Genomic DNA, 14409 nt, shown 5'->3' on the forward strand with positions numbered 1-14409 from the left:
TAGAAACATTAAATTATCTCTTACCCCTTTTAAACTAAAAGATAAAATTTAAAGCATAAAAAAAAAACTTCGTTAAAAATCAAAAACTGCTCGAAAATCGTATTTAGAGGCTGAATTTGGCCACGAGAGGGTATTGCTCACTACCAAAGGTAGTGTTTCTTTCTTAAAACGTTGTTTCCACTCGAAAAACACTACTTTTTTTTTTTTTTTTTTTTTATCAAAATCGGAGGAGTTTAGAACCTGATCGGGATTAAAACGAGATTAATATTAACGAACGGAAATCTAATTATTAAAACATGAATTTGCGTGTTCAAAATAAATCTGGAATTAAGTTAAACTAATAAGTAGTTATAATCACCAAAATTTCAAAACATCATTACTATAAAAGCCCTAAATCAATTATTCATAAAAACCCTAAAATCATGATTTTCAATAATTAAAAACCCTAGGTTATAAAATTTACAAAATCTGAAAATTATAAAGTTCAATCATCAAAATACAATTTGATGCTAATTAAATTAATTTCAAACAATAAAATCAAAACACATAAATCAATAATTATAATTACACAAATTAATAAAACAAAGGAGAGAGAAAATAAGACTAACTTTTTTGTGTGGGAAATTTTTGGGGATTCATGGGGTATTTATAGAGTAGAGAGTGTAGGGTTAAATTTGGGCTTATAAAAATGTGGGCTTGAGTTATGGGATAGGGCTTAAGTTATAGGTTTTGAAATGGGTTATTTCAATAAGAGTATGTAGGAATAATTTACATTGCCCAATTAATAAATGTTTGGCCCAAAACATATTTTACTTTTATAAAACTTTATATTTAAAATACTTTAACCCTTTAGAATATTTAATTAAAATACTTGAGCCCTTGACAATACATTTTATTAATACTTAAATACTTTATAAAAATACATAAAAATACGGGGTATTACAGTAGGGAGCCGCCAACAAGTTTTTAAGGAACTTGTAAACCGTTCACGAATCATTTAAGGCAACCACAAATAAGAGACAACGAAGGCAACAATGACCCGTGAAGGTTACACCTCATTCATAATCCATGAGATTACTAACTCCATATGGTTCAGAACCACGAAAGGAGGATCGGGGATGATGGTACGAAGTGAGTCATGGAGTCACATTCGCCCGTATTGGCCTCTACTCGATTCTTATTGTGAAAAGTGATTCCTGCGATCTCAAAGGCATACAAACAAATATTCAATTTGCTCCAAACTATTATTAGGCTAAATTGGTTAAATATTGATGCAACACATAATTCTAAAAAAAATTGTGATCACTTGAATTAAATAACAAGATTAAAAAGGAATCTAAATCGGTTGTCCAAATTATCTTATTAGGCGTGATTTTCAATTACATATTCCCTTTAAACATGCAATATGGTGATCATAATAAATATAATAAAATAAACATTAATATTGGAAGAAATTTAACCATAATAGCGTTAACCAAATCAAATATAAAATTAACCTAATCATGATACTAGCAATATTAAAATAAAATATGAGTAATTAAATTAAATTAATTAATTACTCACATTCCACGCGTTCCTTTAAATTGCTACATCATGAATAAATTGTTAGTAACTTCAATAAAAAATATAAAGCAAATGAAAATTAAATTAAATTAAATAAAAAGTAGAGTTGATTTGGTCCAAACCCTCAGTTATGTGTACCTTTCACACCTTGGTTTAGGGACGGAACTTCGGGTTAAGTATGGACTCCTTGGAGTGCTTAAGGGGAGAATGATGTAATTAGGAATATAGGTTTAAAGCTTAGAATATGGGAGAGAGAGAATAGAATAATTTTTGGTGTAAAAGAGAGAAATAGAGAAGGATTCGATGCCCAAAACTGCAGAAATGAGGGTCTTATTTATAGGGAAATTGAGTAGAGGGAACACGCGGAACCCTAAAAAGATAAAAAAAACCCTAAAAATTAACATCGCGACACGGCAGAAAACACCGTGACACGGTGCCAGGCACCGTCAGACGGGGGAAAATCCCGTGACACGGTGGACAACTGGAGTGACACGGGAAATATTTGGCCTATGGGAAGTGAAAACGCGTGAAGGGTTTACGCGGAAAAGACACGAGAAAATTCCGTGACACGGCACACGTACCATGACACGGCAGTGTCCACCGTGGTACGGTACAGTACACCGTGTCACGGTATGGGAAAACGCGGAAATTACACGGAAAAAGCACCGTGACACGGTGAGAAATACCGAGTCACGGCAGCAAGTACCGTGTCACAGCAACAGGTACCGTGTCACGGTGGAATTTGACACAAAAAAGCTTCAAAAATGGCACTGTGACATGATGTACAGTACCATGTCACGGCACTAGGCACCGTCAGACGGGGCACACTCCCGTGACACGGTGCTTTTGCACTGTGCGCGGTGATTCTAGTTTTTTTACCCGTTTTTAAAATCATCATAACTTTTGATCCGTAACTCGGAATCAGACATAAAATATATAATTGGAAATATTATCAAGTATACTTTCCAATACAATTAAAATCAGGTCAAAATTATTTTTAGATTTTAATATATGGCCGTTTTAGTGGAAGGGTGTCGGTTTTGGGTCGAGTTTAGTGTTTTGCTCATATCTTTTTCGTTATAGCTCGGAATTGGGCTTATGATATATGGTTGGAAAGCTTATTTCAAGGACTATCCAAAAAAATAATAATTGGATCAAAATTATGTATCTATAAAATCAATTTCTCTCGATTTTGCGATATGGACACGAAAAGTGGAAAATAGGTTATGGTTTAGGGAAATGAGCTAGAAATTGGATTGGTTCATGAAATATATTGGATAGAACATGGATTTAAGAACTCCAAAGATTAAATACTCAAACCGACTAATAATGGCGGTGAAAGGTGTTCATCATCGGGTTTGGTTTTGGGGAGACATTTTTAGGTGTCTATAGTATGAAAAATATAGTGTAAAATAGAAATGCATATACAAATGATAAGTTAAAGAAAAGTCTAATATAATACAATAAAATAATGAAAAAAAATAACCACAATAAGTCGAAGTCGAACTTTAGGCGATCCTCTAATATTTATTCAACTTTAGTAAATTAAAAAATAATGATATTCCATAAATAATTTAAGTACTGAATTTTACTTGTGACCGGTCAAAGAAGTCATCATTTGACTTATACTATAATTAACTCTCAATTTAAAAAGAATTGTCTTAATTAAAACAAAATATAGCTTAATATTAACTTTAAATATAAAAAATTAATTTTAATTCTAATAAATAATATTTTTAAGAGACAAGAGTGTCGGTGTTGGTGTGGAGAGCTTGGTGGTCATAAGTTCGAGCCGACTAAGGTGGGTGGGTATGAGTTTGATCGATCGACTAAGTTGTTACTAGGTGGAAGTTCGCTGCATAAGTGTGGTTTGAGAGTAAGGGTTGGGATTAGGTTGGGAGTTCATCACATAAGTGGGGTTCGAGAGTTAGAGTTAAGGTTTGGGTGGGTGTTCACTGAACTAGTTGGGATACTAGGGTGTAAAGTTAAAATATATCCAATAAAAAGAACCGATGTAGTATTAGAGCAACTCTTATAGTAAACTAATTAGCAAATGAGTTTTTTAGGCTACATAAGATTTTAAAACTAAAACTAATTTCTTTTGTAGCTAGTTTGTGCCCTGACTACTAGCTTGTGGTGTTTGCTAGAGTCCTAGAGAGAAAAAGGATCTATCATGCAGGCGTAAAAAGATTGCAGTTTAGCCCGAGCAATTTGGAGTAAGTGCAATTATTCTATGGTTTTGTCTCACTCTCTTTATAGTATGGGTGACTGATGAGAGCACTGTTTTGATAATTTTGGGGAGGATATGGTGAGTTTAATTACCATGTGTTGGGCTATGTAGGGCGCAAGGACAAATGGATGACTGAGGGTGAAAATCTAAATGTTGAGCAAATTATTGCCTATGCTTTAATACGAAGGGGAGTGAGGTAGAAAAGTTGAATAACAAGGGGAATAGATGGGTGGAAAGAGTGTCTTTGTAAGTGGGTCTCCTTCGGCATCTGATGTGGTTAAAATTATTGTTGCTGCTGGTGTTTTGGGGGAGGTGGGGACATGGCTGGGTGCAGTCTGCAGGACTTGTGGGGGGGGGGGGGTAGTGCTTTGGGGATCTACGGTGTAGTGGAGTGAAAAATGAGAGACTAAGATGGAGGTGAAAGCGATATTTTAGGGCATGAAGATTGCTAGACATAAGGGTATGAGCTGCATTGGAGATCGAGAGTTAATCTAATGGTGATTGAGGCAATGAGGAAGCGTTTGCATGGTTCCAGTTCCTTTCATCTGATTAGTAAGGATATTCTAGATTTTTTCCCCTAATTTTACTAGTGTTTCATGGTCTTTTGTAAAGCGAGGGGGTAATAATGTAGTACACAAATTGACTCACTTTCAACCATGGGAGTTTAGCCAACGGGTGTGGAGTGACGTAGTCCCTTCTCGCATTTTGGAAATTTCTTCGGTTGATCTAGATGGTATATTCCGTTTTACACAGAACACTAACCAACTCATACAATTAACTAACTCATACAATTCTACACTTGCTAAGTTGCTAGTCTGCAACTGCATTTATAATAAAATGTAAATGGCCGTCAGCTGATGTTAAAACCGCAAAGGTAACACTACCTATACAATTGCATAATTCACACTTGGCCATGACAAAAGAGTCTCCTAACTACATTTTTAGGAAAACTCATCCTAAACACATTTAACACATGATAACTTGTGATCGACTTATGTTACTATACTTTCTTTTTCGTTTGTTAATGTAATTTCGGTCGTTTTAAAAATTTAAAAAAAAAAAAATCAAAAAAAATTTACAAATAAAATAATACAAGTATTTTATTTATTTATGTACGAGACAAATTATACAAGCTTTGGTATGCGAAGGAAATAGAAGTGTAAAGATAAATTTATATTTTGTACCTTTTAAAACAGGTTTACTCTAAACCCATTTATTTATTAGACGGATCTAACCCTTTAATAACCGTGGCGGGTCATAGGGATCCAAGGCGTCCAACCCATAAAATTGGTCTCTTTGAGATTAGTGAGATATCCATTGAAGCGCATTCAACGTTTTCCATTGAAGCGCAGTTGGCGTTCTCCGTTGAGTCTAGTTTTTGTATCCCCCATTGAAGCAGCTTCTGAGGTAAGTTGTTTGTATTTGTTATCATCATATCAAATATCCCTCAATTGCACAACACTTTAATGTGAGGATTTAACTATGAAATCAGAGCTCTTTTCCCTGGGCCCAGGGGGGCAGGGGGTGCCCTGCCTCAGGGACCGGCCTGGTGCACACCTGAATTAGCAATTGCAACTTTTATTTTGAATTTGATATTTGATTTCACTGCATGTGTTTGGAGATTCCGAACCCATAAGGATAAGTTCTGGGTATTGCTATGCTAAATTTTAATTGAAAATCTCCTTGCTTTTGCCTATTTGGAAATAATGCTCACCACCTATTCGAAGAAATGACAGTAGAATTGGAAGATGAATTGGCTATTAGATTTAGACTAATTATGGGTTTTGATTTTATATGCTAGAATTGGAAGATGATAAACAATAGTTTAGAATACTTTTGGAAGGGAGGTGGAGGTGGAGGTGGAGGTGGAGGTGGAGGGAAGTCACAAAGATCTTGGGGACTATCCATGATGTTAGTTGAAACCGAGAAACACAATTCATATAGACTAGTTTACTTACTTTTTAAAACTAGCCTTGATTCTTCCGGTTGCTATTGCAGGTGTGCAGGTGTGGAATATTGTTTAGTTTTATTTAGTGAGAGGGACTTGTTTTTGCAAGTGGTGATGATGGTGTAATTAAAAGCTGCCAAATTATGAAAACTTGTCGTATGCAATTGTTAAATTTAATTTAAAACATATGTAATCTTTCTCTCTTAATTAATTGTAATACAAATTATGTTAAAAAAAAAATGGTGTTGAACTTTTTTATTTTAACGTTTTTTATTTTTTATTATTTTTTTTTATTGAGTTTGTACCCCCCATTTCTCAAATCTTGGATCTGTCATTGTATTTTTAACTATTAGTTATTATTATTGAAGGTGTGAAAGATTTTAATGAGCAATTTTTTTGCTAGAATTTTGCTATGTGCACCGTATGTTGATATTCTTAGGCAAGAAGATTTTTTATGTGGTTTTTAGAGCCTAATTTGAATAATGTAGTCAAAATTGGTTGCTAATTTGTTGCAGCCTTTTGTATATAACTCTTCAATGTTGGGATGGAAGTATGACAATGGACTTTATCTCCATGGGTCCAGGGCAGCCGCCCCTCCTGCCCGGGCTCAGCTTCGGGCCTGCGTAGTTTCAGCTCCAAAGAATTTGCAATCTTATGAGAAGAATAATTTGCAGAAAAGTATTCAAATTGGTGTTCTTGGTGCTAGTGGTTACACTGGTTCTGAGGTAATAATTTCTAATATACTTGATTTATAAAAATTAATGTTTAATGGCAAAATTAATTCTCCATTTGTTGCTTGTATATGTTTGATTTATAAGTAGCAATTGTGATCTTACTAGTATATAGCTGGTGCAAACATTTTATTGGAATAATTATATACGAAGTATATTTTGTTTGTGTATATCTAAAAATTAAAAAAAAAAAAGAAAAAACATTACTGGGTTATCTTTGCAATGTTACTTGGACTCAGCATGACTAGGTTATAGGATTTTGCATATTTGGTCTAAAATGAAGTGTGTGTTTCATTCATCTATCTAACACAAGTACTTGATGTGAAATGAAGAGTTGAAGTACGGAGTAATATAGTGTACGTGTCTCTTTAAATTATTACAATACATAGTTAACTTTATGACGCATTAGATTGTGTTGTTCCTTTTGGATAAAGATTGGGAGAATCTCTTATGGTTTTAGTTTCGTAGTGTAGCTTTAATGTTGTTGATTTATTTGAGATGTATGTGCTCATTTTTTAACGACTTTCTACATGTGTTCCTTCTTTTAGATTGTTCGTTTGCTCGCCAATCATCCATACTTTGGTATCTCTGTGATGACTGCTGATAGGAAGGCCGGTCAATCAATTGCTTCAGTATTTCCACATTTGATCACCCAGGTATGAAGTCATTGTACTTTGTTTCACTTTCGCTAGTTTGTTCTTCTGCTTTAGTTTATGATAAACCTGTCGATGAAGATGTTGATCTTCTTCTTTGCAGGATTTGCCAAATTTGGTTGCTGTCAGTGATGCAGACTTTTCGAAAGTTGATGCTGTGTTCTGTTGTTTGCCCCATGGCACAACACAGGTTTTCCCCTGCCTTACATAATAAGCATTGCACGAATGCACGATAAGATCTTATCTACTGGAATGAAGTCAGTGGGATTTATGCAAAAACTTCACATGTCCGTGTGACCAATTTCACTTCAGTTTGACATCAACATGTAACATCCTCCTTTTTTTGTTCATTTCTTGTCCAGGATATTATTAAGGCACTTCCTGGCTCGCTAAAAGTTGTTGATCTTTCCGCTGTATGTGTCCAATGTAGATGTTTCTTTCTCACTTTCTATTTTTTAGTTTATATTTATATACATGTGGAAATTAACTGCTTGAATGTGAATGTTTGTGAAGGATTTCCGACTGCGAGATACTGCTGAATATGAGGAATGGTATGGTCAACCTCACAGAGCACCAGAATTACAGGTATGCCAATTATTAGTGTTTTTGGATGATTTATGTGCACCATACTTTTAGTCTTACCAAATTCTGGTCAATCTATACAGCTTTCCTATATGATCTATGAAGTCCTTCAGACATACAATAAAGCAAAGGCAAATCTGATGGCTTCACTTGTAAAACATGATATGATATGTCATAGCTAAAACTTACACATCTATTGTATTAAATCCCTTTCTTGAAGCAATGGCATATAAAATCCTTCTTAGGTCAAAAATGACAATTTTATCAATTATACTCTCTCATGGAGTTTTTATTGTTTGGACATACCAGGTGGTTCTGATCTATATTAGAAGTTTATGATTAACCTGAGATAACCAGTCCATACTGTTCTCTAATAACTAAGACTGTTATCAACATTGTTCGTTGTTTTGAAATGTCGTGAAAATTTCTTGTTTAACCTTTTGCACTCAAAATCCACGCGTCTATTTTTTTTTCCTCTTCTTTGAAATTTGTTTATTTTCTTGCCTCCAGAAAGAAGCTGTATATGGTTTAACAGAAATATTAAGGCGTGAAATTCAGAATGCTCGCCTAGTTGCTAACCCTGGTTGTTACCCAACTTCAATTCAGCTTCCTCTTGTTCCCTTATTAAAGGTTAGCAATTTATATTCTGCTTCAAAAGATCTGCTTTGACCTTTTTTAAGATTTTGGCTCATGAATGGTTTTGTAGAATGTAAATAAGATTTAAATAAAAAGGAAAATGAATGTGTATGAGTGTATGACATTACTATTTCACCTTCTATTGTTTAGCTTCAGGCTATTAATCTAACCAATAAGGATTTCAAAGATTGATTTGCATTACAATAGTGACACATCAGTGGGGCATAAGATTCATGATTAAAAGATATGTAAATCACAGCCATAATATTAACAGTTAAATGCTTCAAATAGGTACATGAGAGATTCATGTTAAAATCAGGAGCTCTTTCTATTTTTCTAACATCACTTCAAGTCTTAGCTACATTTGAGTTTGTGTTGAGGTGGTGGGGTGGGGGAAAGGTAGAGCTAAGTTCAGAAAAAGTGAATAAATGAGAAGACTATGCAAGAACAGACACTTGAACAATTTTTAGAACATTTAGGAGATGCACGACAATTAAACCTTCACCTGCCAATAGGGATGGAAATGGATCGGGTTCGGATCGTTGGAGCTCCACCCGCATCCATCCGTTTCACCCAATCCATCCGTCACCCGCATAATACATCACCCGAAATCCATCCATCCACCATCCGCGGGGGAAACGGATGGGCCGGGTGGTAAACGGGTGGGTGAATAAAAATTAATTTTAGATAAAAAAACTTGAGAAAACTATTTTGACCCTTTAATATTAAAATAATTATTGTAAAATAATTGTGATATGTCAAATAGTAACATAAAAAATAAAATATAATCGTACCATACAACTTCTAATATGCAAATATTATATATGTATAAGATATTTATATTTATTTTAAAAAAATAAGAATATTTATAATACTAAACAGGTGGATGGATGGGTGACGGATGGGATTAACCACCACCCGAATCCAACACGATCCATTACCCGATTCACCCATCACCCGCCTCTCATCCATATAAACCGGGTTTTTCACCCGTTTAATAAAGCGGATGGACCTGGTGGTCGGATCATCCGTTGGATATTTCCATCCTTACCTGCCAATCGTACTCCCAATTAAGCAATTGGTGATTTGTATCCCGCACATGGTACACTCGGATTAAAGCGGAAATGACATAGTATATAATTATAGAAAACATCATGAATTATAAAAGAACATATCACTTAAATATAAAGAACACAGTAATGTATGAGAAACTGTTTAAAAAAAGGTAAAGATGATTACTAATTGAGTTTTACCAAAAATTTAATGTCAAATCATTTCAAAAATTCAGATATCAAGAATTTCTGTGTCTAAAATTATTTTCACACAAATATAATTCAAACCTTTCATTTTTAAATTTCAAAAATTCAAAATTTAAGAACATATTATCCAAGGAAAAAGAACATAATTTGTATTATTGATACCCAATGAATATGATTCGTTTATATAACTTAAAGAACATTATTTGTAATGTAAAGAACTTATATTTTAGACTCAAATAATATATTGATCAAACTCAAAAAAATATGTTTATTTCAATTAAAATGTGATAAAAGAACATTTATCTGAATATGAAGAACACCATCTTCAACCTTAGAAAATAACATTGAAACTGAAAAAAATAGATTAAAAAATTTAAAAATACCTTTTCTCTCAGCAACGAATCGAATTGGTCAATTACATCTTTTAATTAAAATATTCATCAGAACAATAAAATCAACTTCGTAATGACATTAAATCACTTCGAAATTCAATGTTTAACATGGTTTCTCTCTTTACATCAACTCAATTTCTCTCTCCCAACAAAAAAAAAAGAATTTTGTTTACCAAAAGTAATATGGAATGTAAATAATAAATTAAATTAAGGAATATGAATATCAAATCAATCCCTTAAATCAAGGAGAGAATTTTGAATTTTTATTTTTGTTTTGCTTGTGTACTTTGTATTTGTACACAATGTTCTTTACGCGTATTTATAACTCTTGTATTTTGACCTGGTGTACCATGAGCGTGGTACACGTAGGTGTAAGATGAAATTTTCATTAACTGAGGTATGAGGTATGGGTGAGGTTTTGGTGGATGAATATTTAAGGGGTGTTGAAACTCTCTATTAGTCTACTTTTCACTGTCTTGCAAGCAATAGCAAGTGAGCCTACTAACACGTCTTTACTCTTGAGCTTTCCCTATTCGTTTGAACAGTGATAGTAATCTTTGTTGAACGTTGAAAGAAGTGGGGGTGGTATAGATGTTTATCTGAAGCTTCAACTCGTGTATTTTCTTGTCTGGTATTTTGCCTTGCAGGCTAATCTTATAGAATACAGTAACATAATTATTGATGCAAAGTCTGGTGTGAGTGGGGCAGGTTAGTATGATGCTTAAAATTCAGTTTTTGTTCTTTCAACAATTATCCGTCCATACCATTTCACCAGGGAAATGGGATTAAATTCTATCAGATCTTGTTGCAATTGTTTTAAGAGTGGTTCATATCGTAGGACGTGGTGCAAAGGAGGCTAATCTATATACCGAAGTAGCTGAAGGAATTCATGCATATGGTGTTACAAGACATCGTCATGGTCAGTATTTGATGTCCATCAAAGTTTTCCTAGGTTTATTGTTAAAGTGAGCTATCCTGAAGTTTTAGTTGGAGACTTGATTGTTTTTGTACATTTTTCTTTCAAACAGCTTTTTAGGTCTGTAGTTACTATCTAGGTCTTTGGAAGATGAATCACTAGTTTCATTGTTATCCAACTCATTGCTTTCTTTGTTACATCTTTTTTGTATGTAGTCTTTTATAGTGTGTTGTTTTCACTACCTGAAAGTTTGTTTAGGATTGAAAATCATTCTTATAAAGGCTAGTGTTTTGTAAGCTGCTAAACACTTTGCTGTTTGTTTTTCAGTTCCCGAAATAGAACAAGGGCTGTCAGATGTTACAGAATCTAAAGTAACTGTCAGCTTCACTCCACACTTGATGCCAATGGTAGTTTATATTTCAGTGTGAATTCTTCTTTATAGAACTTTCCTGCTTGGAAATGTAACCTTTGCTTGCCTGCAGAGTCGGGGTATGCAATCCACTATATACGTTCAGATGACTTCAGGAGTGACTGTTGATGATCTCTATGAACACTTAAAAATCTTCTCTGAGGTAAATCCTAGACATTATTTGATATAATCAAAATGCCTGTCAAGTGTCAACTATTCACCTGACTTTAATCTTCAGTATTTTCGCTTCTTTATTTCTTTTTTTGCAGAATGAAGAATTTGTTTTCTTGTTGGAGAAAGGTGTTATTCCACACACTCGAAATGTCCGTGGATCGAATTACTGTTATATGAATGTCTTTCCTGATAGGATCTCTGGGAGAGCAATCATAATATCTGTTGTATGTTTCAAAACACTCAAAATTGTTTAATTGTTTCCTTCACTGTACCAATAGATGGCTATTCCTTTATTTGAAGATGATATTAAACTATCTTCAGTCTGCTCTTTTGAGTAGCGCTCAGCTCAAAAAAAAAAATTATTTAGTCACAAGTGAGATTGATACATAGTTATTATTTTGTATGTGTTCTGTATTCTTTCTTGTTCTCCACCAGTAGCATTGAGTTTTGTAAGCTTGTCCTGCAGATTGATAATCTTGTGAAGGGAGCATCAGGTCAAGCCATACAAAATCTGAATTTAATGATGGGATACCCAGAGAATACAGGGCTACTCTATCAGCCTCTCTTTCCTTAGGGTATATTTCTGTTACATATGATGTCTTATTTTTCTGTATTCTCTATGCTACAAAGTACACATGCAATAAACCAACTGGTTGAGGATGCAAAAAAAAAAAAAAAAAAAAAAAAAAAAAAAGTTCTGATAATGTTCGACTGTTTGAGCATATTTCTCGCTCTACTAGTTGCTTTCTTTTTTAATTAAGCCTAATGTCATATGCATCAAAGCTTTCAAAAACATTTAATTTTCATCTAGTTGAGGTCTTTTAGATAAATGTCATTGAGACACGGGCATTATGACTTTTAAAATCTGAATTGTTGCTGAAAATATGTAAACTTATTGATCATTAAATATCGCATCCTTGCAGGTATAATGTCAATTGGTTGTGGATTGCCAATTGTGGCCAATGGGAGAGATTAAGGCTTCTATTGTTGTTGTAACTTGTAACCGGTGGGACAATCCAACAATGCTGATAATTTCTTGTACCATGCAACCAAATCTGTCTCTCCCCTCTCCACACCTAGAAATGCCCTTTTCGTATCATGTAGTTTTTAGGGACATTGGATGCTATTGAGGGAAGCTCAGGTTGTTGTACTGCACTGTGTGCCAAAAGTACTATATTACACTGCAGATTGGAAAGTCTAGATAAATTTATCCTTTTTTTTTTTGGTGCAAATTTTGAATTTTTTCAGTACTGAAGTGAATAATGAGAAATAAATTCCCTTTTTCGTTTGACAAACTTTTAAATAAAACGGATGTTCAGTAAATTACTGATCATCCGTTATAAAGTGACAATAAAATGTGCAAAAGTTACACTAAAACGCACAAAAGTTACCCTGACATATATAAGAGTTATTTATGCTTCATTGATAAATTTGACAAAAGTGACACTAAATTTGACAAAAGTGACACTAAATCTGACAAAAGTGTACTCGATGTACAGTAAATTACTGAAAACCGGGTGTATACAAAAGTTTTCCTTTTGGTTTTCATCCAAGTCTTAAAATTTTAATATAGTGTTCAGCTAAGCTTGATTATTGCAATTAAAACCGTAATTTTTTTTTAAAAAAAACCCCAATCGTGATCTCGTTTGTGGTAGCGGTGATGTTATGGAGATGGCTTGTAACGGTTAAAAAGAGCCGATCACGGATTTCGCAGAATACAAGTAGATTTTTTCACTACTTAACTCATTTTCTTTGTATTTATACCATATATTATGCCCAAAACTATTATAAATACAGTATATGAGGTTCTTAGTGTGAATTTCAATTTGGAGTTATATGACGGGAAATTTGTCAGATTCTACCCACTATTAAAAAAGAACAAAAAATTCAAAAGTTTGAATAAACACTATCTTTTTTGGCAACGAATTTCGACGAATTGGGCCCACTTATAATTTTTCCTCCAAAACATCAGCCCAAGTTGACGAATTTGCCCCTAGCTTTATTAACTTTACTAACTACCTTCTCTCCCTTACATTACTCACTCACTCTTTCCCTTGCTTTTTCTTTCACTAGACCACATGAAGAATCTTACTCTTTCAAGCCATCAGCATCATATTTCTCTATCGTGGCCTCATTTCTTTTCCTTCAATCTCTTTCCTATGTAGCCAACACATTCAACAAACATCCTTCAATTCCCGAGTTAGTACTTGTCCATTATGTCACCATTTTTGGAGGAATTCCATAGTAGCATTTGCCATAGAAGGGTTTGGCATGCTGCAATTGAAAATTTTCACACAATTAAGAAGCCATAAAGAGTATTTTCGTAACCGTAACTTATCCAAATATAATGAAAATAAACAAATTCCCCCAATTTTGAAAATCCCCCAAATTTCTATTTCAACAAAGAACCCTAGTTTTGTAATTATTAAACCCTAGAATCAAATTTCATAATTAATGAAATAAAGACATTACATACATGAGAAAAATTCAAGCACCAAATACTTTCTCCTTCTTCAATTGGCAATTTTCTGAAATTTTGGCGGAGTTTTTTCAAAGAGGATGAGGGGAAATTATAAGTGGAACCCACTCGTCGTAATTCGTGGCTGTTAAAGGAAAAGGGGCAGTGTTACTCAAACTTTTTAAATTAAAGGTAGTTTTTTGATAAAAATTTTAAGCGAGTAATTGCTAATAAAATGACCTATTAAGTGGGAAGTTTCTGACAGTTTTCCTTATAGCTTTATTTGGTTCAATATTAGTAATAGAAAAGAAGGAAAAGGAAGGGAAGGGAAGAGAAAGGAAGAGAAGGAAAAGGAAGATGTTTTATTTCCAATATTTGATTAGTGAAAGGAAATGAAGGCTCAGAAGGGATATAAAATTTATAATATACAACGTTTATTTTTCTCTTTCCAGTCGAAT

At 33.8% G+C, this 14409-nt stretch overlaps 1 protein-coding gene across 1 annotated transcript; it reads left to right on the forward strand.

Annotated features, from left to right (window-relative positions):
• The first annotated feature begins 5028 nt into the window (after window positions 1–5028).
• Window positions 5029–12706, forward strand: LOC145630770 (putative N-acetyl-gamma-glutamyl-phosphate reductase, chloroplastic). Its single transcript, XM_081682943.1, has 14 exons — window positions 5029–5200; window positions 6257–6466; window positions 7021–7128; window positions 7229–7315; window positions 7488–7538; window positions 7639–7710; window positions 8218–8337; window positions 10642–10702; window positions 10833–10913; window positions 11238–11317; window positions 11393–11482; window positions 11589–11717; window positions 11960–12068; window positions 12417–12706. The coding sequence occupies exons 2-13, from the start codon at window positions 6278–6280 to the stop codon at window positions 12065–12067; spliced, it is 1176 nt and encodes a 391-aa protein (XP_081539069.1). The 5' UTR covers window positions 5029–5200; window positions 6257–6277; the 3' UTR covers window position 12068; window positions 12417–12706.
• The last annotated feature ends 1703 nt before the right edge of the window (window positions 12707–14409 follow it).

Source organism: Chenopodium album, chromosome 5, assembly GCF_948465745.1.
Source record: "Chenopodium album chromosome 5, dcCheAlbu1.1, whole genome shotgun sequence".
NCBI classification, from domain to species: Eukaryota; Viridiplantae; Streptophyta; class Magnoliopsida; order Caryophyllales; family Amaranthaceae; genus Chenopodium; species Chenopodium album.

Coding starts and splice junctions, on each gene's coding strand:
- LOC145630770 (XM_081682943.1), top strand. CDS start 6,278: ATGTTGGGATGGAAGTATGACAATGGACTTTATCTCCATGGGTCCAGG. Junction 7,129..7,228: donor TTCCACATTTGATCACCCAG/GTATGAAGTCAT, acceptor TCTTCTTTGCAG/GATTTGCCAAATTTGGTTGC. Junction 10,703..10,832: donor GTCTGGTGTGAGTGGGGCAG/GTTAGTATGATG, acceptor TTCATATCGTAG/GACGTGGTGCAAAGGAGGCT.